General features: G+C 46.3%; 2 protein-coding genes across 2 annotated transcripts; one reads left to right on the plus strand and one right to left on the minus strand.

Moving 5' to 3' along the window:
* The first annotated feature begins 62 nt into the window (after positions 1-62).
* On the plus strand, positions 63-11,815 carry CSUI_006695 (atp-dependent dna family protein). The gene is made up of 10 exons (XM_068066848.1): positions 63-160; positions 789-927; positions 1,616-1,717; positions 2,979-3,091; positions 4,534-4,720; positions 5,173-5,304; positions 6,434-6,682; positions 7,457-8,605; positions 9,241-9,316; positions 10,277-11,815. Exons 2-10 carry the CDS (start codon positions 910-912, stop codon positions 10,648-10,650), a joined length of 2,400 nt encoding a protein of 799 aa, XP_067921175.1. The 5' UTR covers positions 63-160; positions 789-909; the 3' UTR covers positions 10,651-11,815.
* A 677-nt stretch (positions 11,816-12,492) lies between these two features.
* Positions 12,493-15,057, minus strand: CSUI_006696 (uncharacterized protein). The gene has a single exon (XM_068066849.1). The coding sequence runs from the start codon at positions 15,007-15,009 to the stop codon at positions 12,886-12,888; it is 2,124 nt and encodes a 707-aa protein (XP_067921176.1). The 5' UTR covers positions 15,010-15,057; the 3' UTR covers positions 12,493-12,885.
* Positions 15,058-15,985: the final 928 nt, after the last annotated feature.

The following is a 15,985-nucleotide window of genomic DNA, read 5'->3' on the forward strand; positions in this document are numbered from 1 at the left end:
TCTTTCTTTTTCTCTCCTTCCTTTCCTCTTTCTTTTGCTTCTGTCTGTACCACGCATCTCCTAGGTATGAAGTGCGACCTAAGCATTCACGGCGGATTGTCGAAGATATCGCCAGTGCCATACGTACCGAGTTCGATGGGCTCTCTGGTATTGTCTACTGGTAAGCCGAAAGAAAGAAATAAAAAACGGCGCGGTTGGGGAGATTATTTCATGTATTTAGGGGTAGATTGAGCTTTATATGTCTTTTTTTGCAGATTCTCATAGATAGCCATCTAGCTCGCTGGCTAGCTAGCTAGCTATGTCTGTCTCTATCTATCTATGTGGTTAGGCGTAGTAGTGAGGTGTGTGTAGGGAGACAGTGACAGGAATGGACATCTTGTAGATTTCGGGATTTCGTAGGTTTTTTCGTGCACCTTCTTGTTCATCTTCTCATCTTGTAGAGCACACCAACAACCTCTTCGAGGTGTGTCGGTTGATCTCTCTATCTAAACCTACGGCTCCCTCGTGTCACTGCATCCCCTCAAATTACGACTAAGGACTTGTTTGGATCTTCATTCGCGTCTGTTGTCTGTCTTTCATTCTTCTTTCTTTCATTTTCTTCTTCTTCTTCTCCTTTCTCTCTTTCATCCTTTTTCTGTTTCTGAACTCCCCCCTCATGCAGGGTGCATGCATCCAGTCTAAAATCCGAGTGATCTATCTTTTCCACATAATCTTTCATTCCTCTCTCTTTCTCATTTTCTTTCCTTCTTCCTTTTTTTCTTCGTGTTTCTTCTTTCTTTCTTTGTTAGTTTGAGTAAGAGAGAATGTGAGAGAGTAGCAGAGGGACTGCAAAAGAGCCACGGCATCTCAGCAGGTTTTTACCATGGAGATCTAGATACAGAGAAAAGAGACGAGATTCAGCGAGACTGGATGAACGATGATATCAAGGTAGACTTAAGCATATTCGCATTACGAAACTTCGGAATGCTCATATCTACTCTCTTCTCTCTCTTTCTTCTTCATTTCACCAAAGTCATCTCCTATCTTTCTCTTCTTACTTTTGTATAAATAGATAGATAGGTAGATAGATAGATAGATTAAAGATAGATAGAGAAATTGAAGATAGATAGAACGTATGTGTCTATATATATGTATGTATGTGTTGTATAGATATCTGTAGGTGTATGTGTGTTTTCATCCGTATGAATGAAAACTCAAGCATGATCGTTAGGTTGGCTAAGATTCTGATGGACGGTGAGTAGCGGGGGTTTCCTGTAGACTTTGTGAGCTAGTCTAGTTTTCTCGAGCTTCTCTTCTCTTTTGTTTAACTTCGCCTCACCTCTACAGGAATATGTGCATGCGTGTGATGGTTGTAGCCTTAGTGATCTGTAACGAAAGAGAAGCTCGAAGCGAAATAACGTCTTTCACACGAACCTTGGACTTTCTGTCGTATCGTGTTCTTACTCTATACAAGCCTAGCAGACAACCCCTTGTACATGTTTTCTGCTTTCTTTCTCCTTGTATGTCTTTCTTTCTTTCTTTCTTCGCCTCGTCTCGTTTTTTGTTCCTCTCCATTCCTTCTTTCTTCTCCTCCATATCTCTTTCTTTCGTCCTTTCTGCCTTGCTTTCTCTCCAGGTGATCGTAGCGACTCTTGCCTTTGGTATGGGGATCAATAAGCGTGATGTAGGCTTTGTCATTCACTGCGCTATGCCGAAGTCTCTCGAGAACTTCTATCAAGTATGTTTCCCATGAATCTCTTCTTCTCTCCTTTTCGTCTTCACCTTCTTCATTTTCTTTCTTTTCATACCTTCTTCGCCATCTCCGGTTGATGTGTGGTCAAACACGATTGAGTTATATAAGAAGGGGATCTTCTTTTGTCGTTCTCCACAGTTGTTCTTCTGCTTCTTCTATACATGTATATCTAGACGCCAGACAATCATGGCTGTATCTATGTATGGATATCCATGTTGTATCTGCATGCATATGTGCAGATAGATAGATATCTATATATGTATGTCTGGATGTAACTAAATATGTATGTATGTATACATACGCATATATATACATTTGTATAATAGGGTGAGTAGTAAATCTCAATGGCTCGGCTTACGGTTTCTTGCAATCCATACAGATAAGGCTTCGAATAGGTGTATCTTTTCGCAGATAGCATTAGCCTGATTTACGTCTTATCCTTCACTTCTTCTCTCTTCCTCTTCACTTCATATCGATAGCTACATACCTACATTACGTAGACACATTCTCTCCGAGAAACGACATCTTCTCTTCAGCCAACCTTCCAACTGGAGAGAGTCTAGACATCCCTCCCTCCAGCGCTCTTCTGTATCTGTTCTTCTTGCCTCACTCTTCTCCTTCCTTTCTTGATCCATAGACTTTCTTCTCTTCTTCTACTTTCTCGGCGACAATAACGCAAATCACGTTCTCTCTCTTTCACTGAGCACTTAAAGACTTGTTTCTAGCCTTTTCTTCTCATGTTTCTGTCCTTCTTCTTTCTTTCTTGTCGTGACTCTTCTTTATCAAAAGTGTTAGTCGATGCGATCTCCCACATGCATGGGGATGATAGACCTTTTTCCTCTGGCTATCTATGTAGAGACCTTTCTGTACGTATATCTAAGAAGAGTCAGGTAGATTGATGGAGACGTGCTGAATCTACAGATTACTTCCTTCGAGGTCTCTATAGACGTTTCTTATAGTTCTAAGGAGATAAACCGATGTATATCTGTTGACATCTCTGTGCCGTACATCTATCTATATCTAGATAGGTATAGAGGTAGATTCGATATTTGTCAGTCTATCTATAGGAATAGACCGATGATTCGGTATGTACCTGCCCCGTTTCTGTCTTTATGTTTCTTCCTCTTTCTCTCTCTTGCTAAGTCTACACTTGTATTGAGGTATGAGGTATCTCTAGTTGCTGATCCGTCTCTGTCGTTCCCTTTCTTTCCCTTGTTCTCTCCTTCTCTCTGTCGTTTCTCTACAGGAGTCAGGAAGAGCTGGGCGGAATGGAGAGGAAGCGTCGTGTATTCTCTTCTATGACTATCATGATAAACAAAGGCAGTCGCATCTCATTCAGCTCAGTCATAGCTATGATGGGTATGACCAGGCAAGCTTACATCTTCTTTTCTTCTTTTCTCTCTCTCTCTTTGTAGCTCCCTAAATACACATAAGTGCGTGTGGAGTGCTGTGTTGTGCGAGACCGGGCCGGTGGCGCAGCTGTGGGCAACCCGGAGGGAGAATAGAACTGCTTCTCTAAGGTACACGAACGGCCGTTACACGTGCATGTCTATTCAAATATCGGAAGTTTCATGCCTGTATCTACAGACAGGCGGCGTGCATATGGAAGGAGCTCTCAAGGCTAACTGGATGTATCTCTGTCTATCTATATCTATCTATAGTCTACCTTCCAGGTAGTGTCTACGTCGGTCTCTACCTACATGGCGGCCACAAACCATACACATGCGTGTATCTATAGATATATATACAGAGGTTCAGATAGATAGATAGATAGATCTGTGAACACGATAGGGACAAGTCGTTTTGCCTATGACTCCTTGCATGTGTGAGTGTGGTGAGGTTTCCTATTTCTTTTCGTCTCTCTTCCTCTGTTCTTTGTTCGTTTCTCCGTTGAGTCAAGCTCAGCAGTTTCTCTAGATACTAATTCCTTTCGTTCCAGACTTGAGAGCTTTCCGACGGGCAAAGACAGATAGCTTTTTCAGTCCCTCGATGTCTTTCATTCTCCTCCGTGTCTCACTGCAGTCCTTCTTTGGTGTTCTCGCTCTGCATGTCTCTGGGTGATGTCTCTCGGTTATTTTCTCTTTTAGTCTTTCTTTCTTTCTACCCTCTCACTCAGGAAGAAGAAATGGGTCCTCTCTTCTCTTCTTTTCTTCCCTTTCTATCTCTCCCATGTCTACTTATCATCTGTCTAAGTATGGATCTATATAGGCCTCTCTCTTTCTTTCCCCTTAGCCTTTCTTATCTTCAGCAGCACATGTACTCCTCTTCCTTCCTATCATGACAGACCCAGGCGGTTGAAGCATCGGTTCAAGTAACAAGCTTCATGCTCTCTATCTCTGGTGTCTCAATTCTTCTTCTTCTTTTCCTCTCGACTTTCTCCTGGCTGGTTTATCTTGTGCTTTACGTTCTGCTTCATTTCATCTCTGATTTGGAGAAGCAAAGACCAAATCAAGAAAAGAATGAAGAGAAGGCATCAGTTGTTTTCTACTAAGTGAAGGAGGGGAGAGATGAAGTCTCTTCTCTCCTTCTATGGTACATCAGAGAAACATACACCACAGCTTTTCTTGTCGGTTTCCCCGTTCTAAAAGAAATATTTCTTCCTTTTATCGACCTCTGCCTTCTTTATGTATCTATCTATCTATCCGTTCGTCTATCTACGTTACACGGTGACAACGGGTATACATTAAAGATGGATAGATAGGTAGATAGATTTCTTCTCGCACCGACGAGTCTAAGATGTCTCTTCATCTGTCTCTCTCTCTCTCTTGTTCCTTCGTTCTCTTCTTGTTCTTCTTCTTCAGTGAAGCACGCAAGACTTCTCCGACTATGAATGGGCCTCCATACTCTACGCCGTCTTCTCCTCCTTCTCTTCCCTTCTCGAACAATCGAAATACAAAGGGGGGGGGATTGCGAAATGAAGAAAATCTTCTCTCGATGCTTGCTTACTGTGAAGAGGAGATCGAGTGTAGGAGACGCTTCATTCTTCGTGTAAGTAAGAAGGAACGAACAAGAAAAGCAGGAAAAAGAAAGCAGAGCAGAAGAAGAAGAAAGATAAGATCGCTTATTCTTTCTTTTCTTCTTTCTTCTTATGCATCTAGGAAGAGAAAGATCTCCATGGCCAAGATAGACGCCGGTTCTCGTCTCGAATCTCACGCTATTCCTTTCTCTTCCTGTTGCAAATGAATGAAGATAGGTGTATAGACATCGTTATTCAGATCTACCCACGTATGTACGTATGCAAAAATGTACGTAACGGTTGCATCTCATTTCTCATTCCATTCCCCTTTCCCGCACATGGTAATCACTTATAGATAGATAGATAGATAGATTAAAGATAGATAGATTAAAGATAGATAGATTAAAGATAGATAGATCTCGATCTTTTTCTTCATTAACAGATCCAATTAGCTTCTTCCTCTTTCTTTATCTCTTACCTTCAGCATTTCGGCGAAGACTTCCGAGGTCCTTGCACGGTGAAGTGTGACAACTGTAGGAAGAGAGAAGAACTATCCTCTCGAGGGGCGTATTCTCGTCTACTTCAGCCTACTCCGTGTTCTGACGAAGTGCAGCAGGTAAGGTCCATTCTTTATAGAAAGCATAGAGAGACGTCGCCTCAGCTTGGCCCACATTGCTTGTCGTGGTTGTACAGTGAAGTATCCGTATGGATATACATGTTCATATACATACATATTTATACACACATACATGCATACATATTTATACACACATACATGCATACATATTTATACATACATACATATTCTTTCATACATGAGAGGGAGGGGGTCGAGGATGGGGTGTGTAGTGAGGTGTACATACAACTGTGTGTGTGACTCTTTCTTGATGATGTTGAATTACGGAACAGATAGGAAAATTGAATAGAAAATTTTTCGGTTCGTTCGTCGGAAGGTTCTTATGCTATGAAGATTGCTAGTTCGATTGATAGCTCGGACCGACAAACAAAGAAATGGCTATGGCGATATCTACAGAAAGAGACACGAGAGTACCCCCTCCCACCGGGTCTACATCGGTGTGTGTGAAGGGGTGCCTGCACTACGTGGTCTCTCACATGTGCTTAAGCTGTGAAAGATAGATGTCACTTTCAACAGAGATGAGAGGTATAGAGGATGGGTTGTTGAAGCATGCAATGCAGACAGGAAACGATCTAGAGCTAGATACCTATATATATCTTCTCACTTAAGAGCTTAGATCGTCATTCTTTGCATATCTTTTCGTCTTTCTCCCCTTGTACAATGATGATGGGTGATTCGCCATCAGACTCTCGGGGAATTCATCTTGATCTTTTAAACTCATATATGTATATGTCTCTCTCTCCCCTCTTCTCTATACACCACTGTCTATATCAGCATTCATCACATAGGTATTCTGTTACGTGTATGATATCTACTCTACGCCTCGCGCATGTACATCTATACATGATATAGATAATACTTCTATACCACGAGTCTCGCAACCTTCATGGGCTGTCTTTCTTCTTGACCACACCCACATGTTCTCGGTTTTTAATCAATTCTTTTATCTCTTCTTCTCATGCCTTTGATCGGCGACGGACTGTGTCTGTCTTCTCGCTTCTTCTTTCTTACCTCTCTCTTCTTCCTTCTCCTGTATGTTTCTCTCTAAGCGTCGTCGTTTTTCTCTCTGTGTTTCTTTTTCTTTCCTTCATCCCTCTCTTTCTTTAAGATTGTCGAGCTGGTACGAGTGTGCAAGTCATCACGCCCTATGATTCCTCTCACGATATCTTCATTGAGAGATCTACTGCAAGGCAAAAGGAGCTCATCGTCTCTACGGCGTTCAACAGCATCTAAAAAGGAAGGAAGGAATGAAGGCGTTCTGTCGATAGAGAGCTTCTCTCAGTTTGGGCTTCTTTCTAAGCGTCGCTGGTCTCCTGAGAATACCTTTCGGCTACTCAAGCGCCTGATCATTCATCAGGTAGAGACATGTGGTCATGTGTATATACACTGAAAAAAGAGATGAAGATATGTGTCGGGATACATCTATCTACATATAGAGAGAGGGAAAGGAGATATATAAGTAGATCGGTGCATGCATATAAAAGGGAGGGGGGTGAGAATAGAGAGCAGAGCAAACTCGCGTGTCTACTTTTCTCTTTTGTGGAAAGACGTTTGTTTCTCTTATTATGGTGGTATGACAGTGTGTCTTTACCTCAGGCCAACCATGATACATGCAGTGAAGGAACCTGCGCATATATACTTTTATATACAGGGATACAGATGTAGAGAAGTATTAGCGCGCTGAATGTGTCTTGTGTAGAGGGGACAAGTATTTGATATGTAAACACGTAGGTGACTGAGAGACACGCGTTTTACTACTGCCACTACGGGGTTTCTTTCTGTGCACATATAAATAGTCATAGCATCTATGCTTATGTCTATATATGATGTATCTTCTTTGCTGCGACAGTGTGGTCTTGAATGAGCCGCCATGAAGAGAGTAAGGACTGTCAGGGCAGCTGTCGAGGAGCCGATAGAATAGAAGACTTGTGAGGTGTTCGTCTTTCTCTCTGAAGTTGGTCCTTCTTCTCCGTTCTTTTGTTTTTCTTATGAAAGAAAGAAAGGATCGGGAAGAGGCGTTGAGTGGTTTCCTTGTATGTTCTCCATTTATACAACGATAGATGGAGTGTTTTCCTCTCTCTGTGTGTCTTGGGGCCCCCTTTCGGTCTTTCATTTCTTTCTTCTTTTGCAGGTGCTAGCTGAAAGATGTGTAAGCTCTACGGGCACATCAACAGGTTCATCTTCTTTTACAGGCTTTACAGCTTACTTGGACTTAGGCCCACGGGCTTCTGAAGCATCTCACCTTGTCTCCTCTCTTGTTCTCCTGACACCAGATAGCCATAGTAGTCACAAGAGGAGTCAGTCTAGTAAGAACGAAGGTCTGAATAAACGATCGCATGCGGGCGCGCCTTCTCTCAGTCATAAGGTGGCGAGAACTCGAAAACCTCGCAGTACAATAGTCACATCGTTTGGTGGGAACAGTACGATTTCTCAAGACACATTCTCTTCATCGGCATCTGCTTCTTATAGGGATTTCGGAAGCTACGAGAAAAACCCCACAAGAGAAGAGGAAAGAAATCATTCAAAGATGAGAAAGAGACGAAGTAACGATTGCAGCTTTCTCGGACCACAGGAAGAAGATACAGAGCTCAGCCACAATGTTGTAAGTAGAAGGAGTGGACAAGAAGGGAGAGAAGGTGAAGGAGAGTCTCTGGCGTTTTTCTCAAAAGAGTTTAGTAGTACTCGAGATGCATGCGAACATGATGCTGGTGTAGATAATACAGTACCTGATAGATCATGTCTATCTTATTCCCGGTCTAAGAATAGTAGAGATGAGTTGACTCGAGTTCTATCTGATGGAGATGACAGCGGGAGTAGGTATGGAGAGAAAGCCATAGTGAATGTGAATGGGAAGCGTCGTAATAGCAGGGGTTTTAGAAGCGAAGGTTTTGACGGGGAACGCAAAGATGAGCAAAGAAAGAAGAGGATAAAGAACAGCAGTCACCACAGCAGCGCCCCTGGTGGAAAGAGTACGAGGGGGGTTGAGGAGAATACCGAAGAGGAGGTAGAGGGCAGTCGAATACTCATGAAAAGCAGACAAGGAAACAACTCTTTAGTATGTGAGACTCCTAAAGGTGAATCGCCTTTAACAGATAAAGAACAGAAACTCCTGAAGTCAGCCTTGCAAGCTGTGAGAAAAGATATCGCTAAAGAGCACGAAATCAAGAACGCCTCTTCGATAGTTAGTCTCCATGGCCTCGATGAAATGGTTCAGTTCTTACCATCGACCAAGGAACATCTTCAAGCGCTACAGCTACGAGATTTCAAAAGTCACTACAAAGTAAGACAACATACATACCAAGTCCGTCTAGAAGAACAAAACGAAGAGGAGAGATGGTGGATCGTCTTCTCCAGACATCTCATGGACAAGATAGATAGATAGAGAGAGAGATCAACGACAGATAGATGGATAGCTTGGTCATATTCTTCTTGTTGTTGTTGTTCCTCTTCTCACTCTGTTTCCTACACAGGATACTACCCATGTATCCAACAGTAGAAGTCAGGTGATAGAGATTATCCACATATACACGTTCTGTCTTTGTCTCCTGGGTCGGTATCGAGCTTCATACATGTCAGGGGTGTACATTCGCTGATGCTGACGGGCGCAAATCGGAGAGAACATTCCAGAGGGATGTACAAGCAGTTTCTTTTCACGAAGTTTTGAAACACAGCGCAAGAGAACACTTAAGGTTCCGAGCTTATGTATCTTGTCGCTGAAAACCGGGGCTTCTTCTTTGGCACAAAGAGGAAGATGCACTTCCTTTGTGAGGAGGAGGAGCCTGTAGCATTCACGCTACCTGTATGGATGTATGTCAGCGGCCCGATATATCAGAGACTTCATGCAATGGAGTTACGCGAGCTATTGTACCGCCTAGGATCGTCTCTGTGCGCTACTACGTGTTGTTTTTCCAACAGTTGAACAAGTACGGCCAGGTGTTCCTTGAGGCTATAAGGCAATTTCTGCTCGAAAACAAGCCGTCCTTATTAACCCGTAAGAATCACTGAGTCACCCACTAGGCGATTCTGAAGAGTTCCGTGTGTCTACTACACATGATTAAAGTGATCGATTGACGCGATAGAAACGACGGGTTGGCCTGTACGCACCGCCCGTAGGGAGGTAATCTGTGCAGGGACGTGTTCCGAAGTTAGAGTGATTGAGAGGGAAAGCTATTTCGCCGATGTTTTGCGGGCAACAGATGACGCCACTCACTTTTGAAAGAAGTATGTAAAGACGACGCTACCAAGGTATACCAATGGTTTTCGCACAGGGCATCTATCCATATACATCCCGAGAAGTGCTTTTGTGTTCGACAAACGAACGTGCAAAGTAATTTGAAGTGTATGCGCGAGAGAGTAAGACTGTCCCTTAGTAGTATCCTACCTACTTCAGGTTTCTTCAGAATCTCCTCCGTGCAAAATGACAACATGTGACTCTAGCTGATTACCGTACTGATACGTCGGAGCAGTAGATAGAGGTTCGGAAAGGCCTTCCTTTATCCTTCTACCCTCTTCAAATCCATCGGGCAGTTGTTCAGCAAAAACACAGGAAAACGAGAGGTTTCCACGTGACGAAGGGGGCGGCCGGTGCCCCGTTTGCTTTGTGAAAGACCGCAGGTGATCGAACAACGAAACTCCTGTGCGCGTGACTAAGAGTGAAGGACACGGCTGGAGAGCGCCTAGGTGTATGTTAAACCATTGCAAAGACAGTAGTAGTCTTTAGTGACGGATTGGGCCCTGAGGGTACTGCAGGGGGGAAATATACTATTCGGATACTAGTCTTATTAGTACTATTGTACTAGGGGTAATATTATCCGAGGCATACAAGACGTGAATCCTAACCAGGGATCCTTCCAGGCGCCCGCGGTTCAGCTTGATGTTGCCTGCCCTATTGTAGTGCAGACGCCCCGTTGTCGTGTTTTTGTCCGGGTATGTTTTTCTGGTACCCCATCAGGAACATTTCCCTTACTACGCAATGAACCCACGAGCGCAACGACGGCGTCAGATGTGTCGCCATTTGTTCAGAAACTTAGAGAAAGAGCGAGTGGAGGAATAAAGAGGCTGTCAGATCACTACCTCTCAGTTGGTGGGGTAGAGTCATCATCTCGGTGTAACTCAGATCGGACATCTTCCGTCCAGCCAGGCTCACCTTCATACATCTACGAGACCACGAACTGTGGAATTCCAAAGCCACCGGAGAGCGTTTCATGCTTCTCGGGTCACGCGAACGTAGCCGGGCAGATGGGCCAGTCTGATCGTGGCCAGAGATCTGTGACACACGTTAGTCAGGACGAGCTTGATGAACTTGACGCGTGTGTGTGGGACTGATGTACAGAGTGACGGAAGAATGCTGCTTTTCGCTGTCTTTTTCTTGTGATGTCCTGGGTTGGTAGGCTACTGGTGAGTCTAGGTGGTGAAGAGTACAAAAAACCCTGCTTGTCGGTGAAAGCCGTAGATACACCGTCAGACGGCAGATCTCACAGGCATACTCCATGTTGTAAGACTACGTTGTCAGGGCGCACGCACTCCAGCTTTTGTAGCAGTGGCTGAAATGCCTGCAGCATGACTATGGGAGTGTTTTCAGCAAAGTAGTGTGCGTGTGGCTCGCTGCACGAATTGGGTTCCTGATGGCCGGGCTAGGAGACCGCCTCCGTTGTCGCGGCATCCGTACGGTGGCCCACTTTCGCGAAGGCCGGTTGTCCACCACCGGCCCAAGGAGTCTCTAAGTTAGAAGTCTCCAACTGTGTGGCTTGGGCAACCAGGCTAAAGAGAGATAGAATAGGTGGGTAGAGTCCTTGGAATGCCTCCGCAAAAACCTTGTCTCATCTGCCCGACTTGTAGCCAGGCATTTTCCGTGGCTTTCACTGCAAGAAGTACTGGCTTGAAAGAAGCAAAGATAAACATCAAACCTCTGGTGTTTAGCTAGTGTTCTATAGTGACGGGCAATTTTGCACTGACCCATGGTGGTACTGAGGGTGGTCTCAGTCGACTGCATTAGACCTCTGACAGGGAAACCGTTCACCTTCGAAAGGACAAACATTCCTATAAACTTCAACTGATTAGTAGCCGTACCTTCTTTTACTTAGGCGGCCCTTACACGGAGGGAAGGAAGAAGGAGAGATCAGTAATTGTTAGTTCTAGTCTAAAAGAGTAGCTGGTTGATTTATTTTCGAAGTCTACCGGCGTTGATTCCCTTATAAGACCGGGAAGACTAAAGGAAACAGGGGAGAAGACGAGCAACATTCAGCTCTCAAACTTCGGAGAGGATACTGCTTTACACGTGCCCTTTGTTTGGTCTCTGGAGCCAGTGACTTCTGAGTGCCTGTGAACAGTGGGAGGTGTGACTTCGGCCCCAGGTTTTCAAATGTCAGCCGAAGTGTGCAGTAGGGAGAGTGCCTCATTCATTTGTTTCATCTGCTATTCACTATCAATGGTTACATAAAGACCAACAACCCACCGTTCGTTCCTGCGATGACTTGTACCGCTGCATAGTAGACTATGAAATACTGTTCGGGCGCGTGGAGTGCACTGACCTCTTTTTCGGAACAAAGGAACGACCTCGCTGAATCAATAGAGCTTCAGTCCCAAAGGGAGCGGAGCAACTTTCTTGTGGTGGAGACGGGCCCACTCTGGACTAAGATGTTTCTTTCTCGACGTCGGCAGGCCTGTTGCGCGCTCCGGTAGAGCGACGGGGAGTAGGCGCCTTCATCGGCCTAGTCAACTACAGTCCTTGTGGCAGTAATGTAGACTTTCAACCAGAGCTCCTCGGTGATCGGTGAATAGGTTTTATTTGAGTGCTTGTTCAACAACTGGAGCTAAGGCTGGCGGTGATCAATCTACCCTGGAGTGATAATCTTGCTGTTTCCCGGACAATTCTGAAGTTATCCGACAAACGGCCATAGCGATCCAGCCCTTCCTCTATGGTCCCCAGTGTACACCATATGACACATGTCCAAGTATTCAGACGCCCTCCTCATCCTCGGACGTTTGATGCTCGATCATTTAGTTTGCAATGTGGCTTGGGCTCCCCGCGGCTCAATGGCGCAGCTTCAGTCTCAAAGGGGGAGGCCGGGTGGAGTCACACCGCCCTGACGGCCGGGCGTCCTCCAAGACAGTGCTTGTCTGATACATGGAGAGCTTCGGGTGTTCAGACCCGACAGCTGCTCGGTGGTACGCCGTTTCTCATTATTTCTCCTTTTCCCAGAACACCGTATGAGTTCCTCACACTCGAAGAAATCTCTTCGCAGCAAGCAGTTCACTTCGGACAAGAGACTGCACGGTAACCCCTTATTTCGACTGCGCGTCGATGGATACCAAAGATCTTCGTTATTTGTCTCGCTCCGTCAACGCGATTAGAATGATAGCGTCTTCCGGGACGAAAGACGTCAGGAAAGCGGAAAAAAGAGTCAAGTTGTTGGATAGTCATACACGTACGACCCTGGGAATGGACCACAGAGATACCTCCAAGTGAAACGTACGAACTGCGACCTCGCTAACTAGCCACTGTGCCTCCATACCTGTCAGGTGTATTTGTCCAGTGGGTGAATGCCGCAAGCAGTTATCTCACTTTTTCTTCCACACAATGGAAAACCAACGGGGAATACGACGATTAACACGATCTGCCATCATTCGTTTGTGCCTCTCTAACACATAATCACTCTCTTTGAATGCACTTTGTACGAGAGCTTTCTTCTCCTCATTTATCTCCTCAGCATCCGCGCAACTCTCCAAAACATTCAGCTTGTTGACGATAGTGGAGGAAATAACTTCGAAAGCGTGACCCGCGGCCCTGACAAAGTCGCCCACCTCACCTGCTGCGGACTCCGCATCCAAGGATGCGAGCTGTTTGGCTACATGCCTTTCTGCCGATCGACGTATCTGTGCTGCAGAATTCCGATAGTAGTCTATGTGTGTCCTGAGGAAACTGCTTTTCGCTTGAACAAATCCCGCTACGATCCGGTATTTAAGCCTTGTTAATTTGTAACTAAGAAGTTCCAGCTGCGCTAGGTCAGCCAGGGCAACTAAGCTCGACATGTTGGCTTTATAATCTTCATCGGTATTTGCATCTCTCAGCCCACGTAATACCGAGCGCATTTTTTTATATAGATAGGGAAAAATCATTTGAATACTTCGCGCGACTTCCTTTAGATTATTTCGCAAAGGTCGATATTCTCGTCTCACAGCTGGCGATACACCCCCGAAAGGCTCCTCTCTACCTGGCACGTCAGAGGCATCATCATCGTCGTAATCAGAATCGTCATCAGTATCGTCAATACCGGCCTCATCATCAGTATCGTCGTCATGATCATCAACCGTTTCATCTCCTGTTCGCCTCTTCCAAGCGCTGAAGAGGTCTGAACTACGTGCCACAGCCACGGCCGTCACCAGGAAAACTACCATACTGAAATTAGTGAGTAGCTCAAGAGCTAGATCGGTCGTCTCTTCAGGACTCAGAACCCAGCCTGGTCCACCCAGTGTCGTTTCTGTCTCCTCAACTTGTACACGGTAAGGTACATGTGGGTTGTCCGACCACATGTACCTGACGAGCAGAAGCGCAACGGTAAGTAGAGAAGCTTGGACTGCTGCGGGCCAGATCTTCTTCCGCATCCTCGGCTGAAAGGCTTCCTGCAAGTCCAGGTCCATGCTCTCCGATTCTACCTCCTTTCGCCTTCTGAGCTTTACGTAGACTGCCCCCAGAACTGTCAGTGCTGCTATGGTCACGCTGAGAGCCAGCAGTGCCTTGCGTTTTGTCACGGCTTTCCTGGTCTCCGCTCTGGAGCGTCCCTTCCCTGGCACCCCGCTGAGAGCCGACCCGAAGCGCCGCAAAAACGTGCCTCGCCGTCCTCGTGGGCCTGGAGATTTTCCGTCTGCTGTGCCGAGACGGTCGTCGTTTGACATTTCTTTCAGGATTGTACCGTCAGGAGACCCGGACGTCAAATCACCAGCTGTCGCCGTTCCGCTTTGCACATGCGTCCCCACACCGGCTCCCCCCATCACGTAACCGAGTTCTCCATTCTCCCACACAGTTGTGGAATTTTCTTCGGCTGCCCAAGGTGTGTCGGTAGCCGTGTTTGTATCCAGGGTCACCCCATAACGAACTTGTTGTGCAGAAGCGAACAAGACGGGAAAAAGATTATACGATGATGGTGACGACAATGACAGTTGAGCCTGATTTGCTGACAGTGCATTTGCCTCTCGCCTGGCGGACCACCTAACAGGTTTGCCATTCCCTACGACGGGGTGCGGAACGCCCCGGCACGTGAATGAAAAAAAAAAGATCGAGAAACAAATAGAAGAAAAAGAAGTCTTCATAGTTGATGCAGATTCACCGTTGCGCCAGGCGGAGGAGGGCAAGGCGGTGAGGCGGCTTTCACCTTTGCAAAGACGTCCCAGTTGTACGCCTGGTCTTTCTCCGCATTCTCTTCCGCGGCCGTCAGGACTGCCGGGACACGCGGCAAGAACAAGGCTCACGAGAACAGGGACAATGTACAAATGAAACTGGAACACTGGAAAGAAGTGTTTCCGCTGAAAGAAGCAACGTCTACGACACGGAAGGAACGGCAAGAAAAAGCCGAAGACGCATACAAAACGGTACCATCTTCCAACTGGAGAAAAGAAAAACTCCGAGCAAGGGTTAAGCTCGTTTTCTATATACAAATCCGCCTCCTCCCTTTCACAGGTTGCCATGGGGAAGGCCTTCTGCCGCTCTGACGTTTCGCCCCGGTTGCTCCCGTTGTTACCGATGACTCGGTCTAGCATGCACGGGCCGGCGAGGAAGCTCTGGAGACAACAGAAGGTCGGCGGAAAAACTGAACCAGCCAGCCGGTCAGGACGACCGGCGCTACCTGTCCACAGACCAGACTTCTTTGGAAGTGAAACTTCAACTTGAGATACCTCAAACACCGATTATGGCTTATATAAAGTGTTGGAGCATAGGCTGGGGAAAGGAGGACAAAAACAGAGCTGGGTTGACCAGAGGCCACAACCTCGCACTGGCACCGCGGGTGGATGACCGGCAACGGTCCCAGCGGGCGCCTGACGTGTGACTACCTCTAAAAAACTACCCAATTGTTTGCGTAGGCTACCGTGAAACTGCTATAAGAGTGTCTTGGGGACAGGTCGTCTCGTTTTGTCGAGGGGGAGGGCGGCGTCTGCTTGACGCTGCGCCGGTGTGTAGCCGCTTCCCGAAGCAACTACCAGCAAAGTTGTCGTTGGTTTTCTTTGTCAAACAGACTGATTGGCAAAAGCAACGTGGGTGATTTGGCGCAGCTGTCACAATCTCGTATTCGCTCCGTCACACACCTTGGAAAACCATGAGGGTGGAGTGGAAGCAGAGCCGCAGCACCGTTGATCATTTCACATCAGAAGGGTGATACGCCGCACCCAAGTCGGCCGAGGTGCGCACCGGCATCCAGACACGTCTCTGTATTCGTAGACGTCCTGACAGGGTCACCCTCATTCCTCGCTACACCTGTATGTATATGGACTATGTTAGCGTCACCAGTGTCCTACAAGTTAGATCAGTGGGTTGCTCAGTCCGCCTCGAGGGGGCTTGGCGTGACTTGAGGTTAATCCTCCGAAAAAGACTCGGAAACTTCGATGAAACTTTAGTGATTTAGTCCCCCCTCAGGGCGACGGAGGCTCCCCGGGTCCGCCCCCCCCC

Source organism: Cystoisospora suis (assembly GCF_002600585.1).
Source record: "Cystoisospora suis strain Wien I chromosome Unknown contig_3434, whole genome shotgun sequence".
Taxonomy (NCBI): Eukaryota; Apicomplexa; class Conoidasida; order Eucoccidiorida; family Sarcocystidae; genus Cystoisospora; species Cystoisospora suis.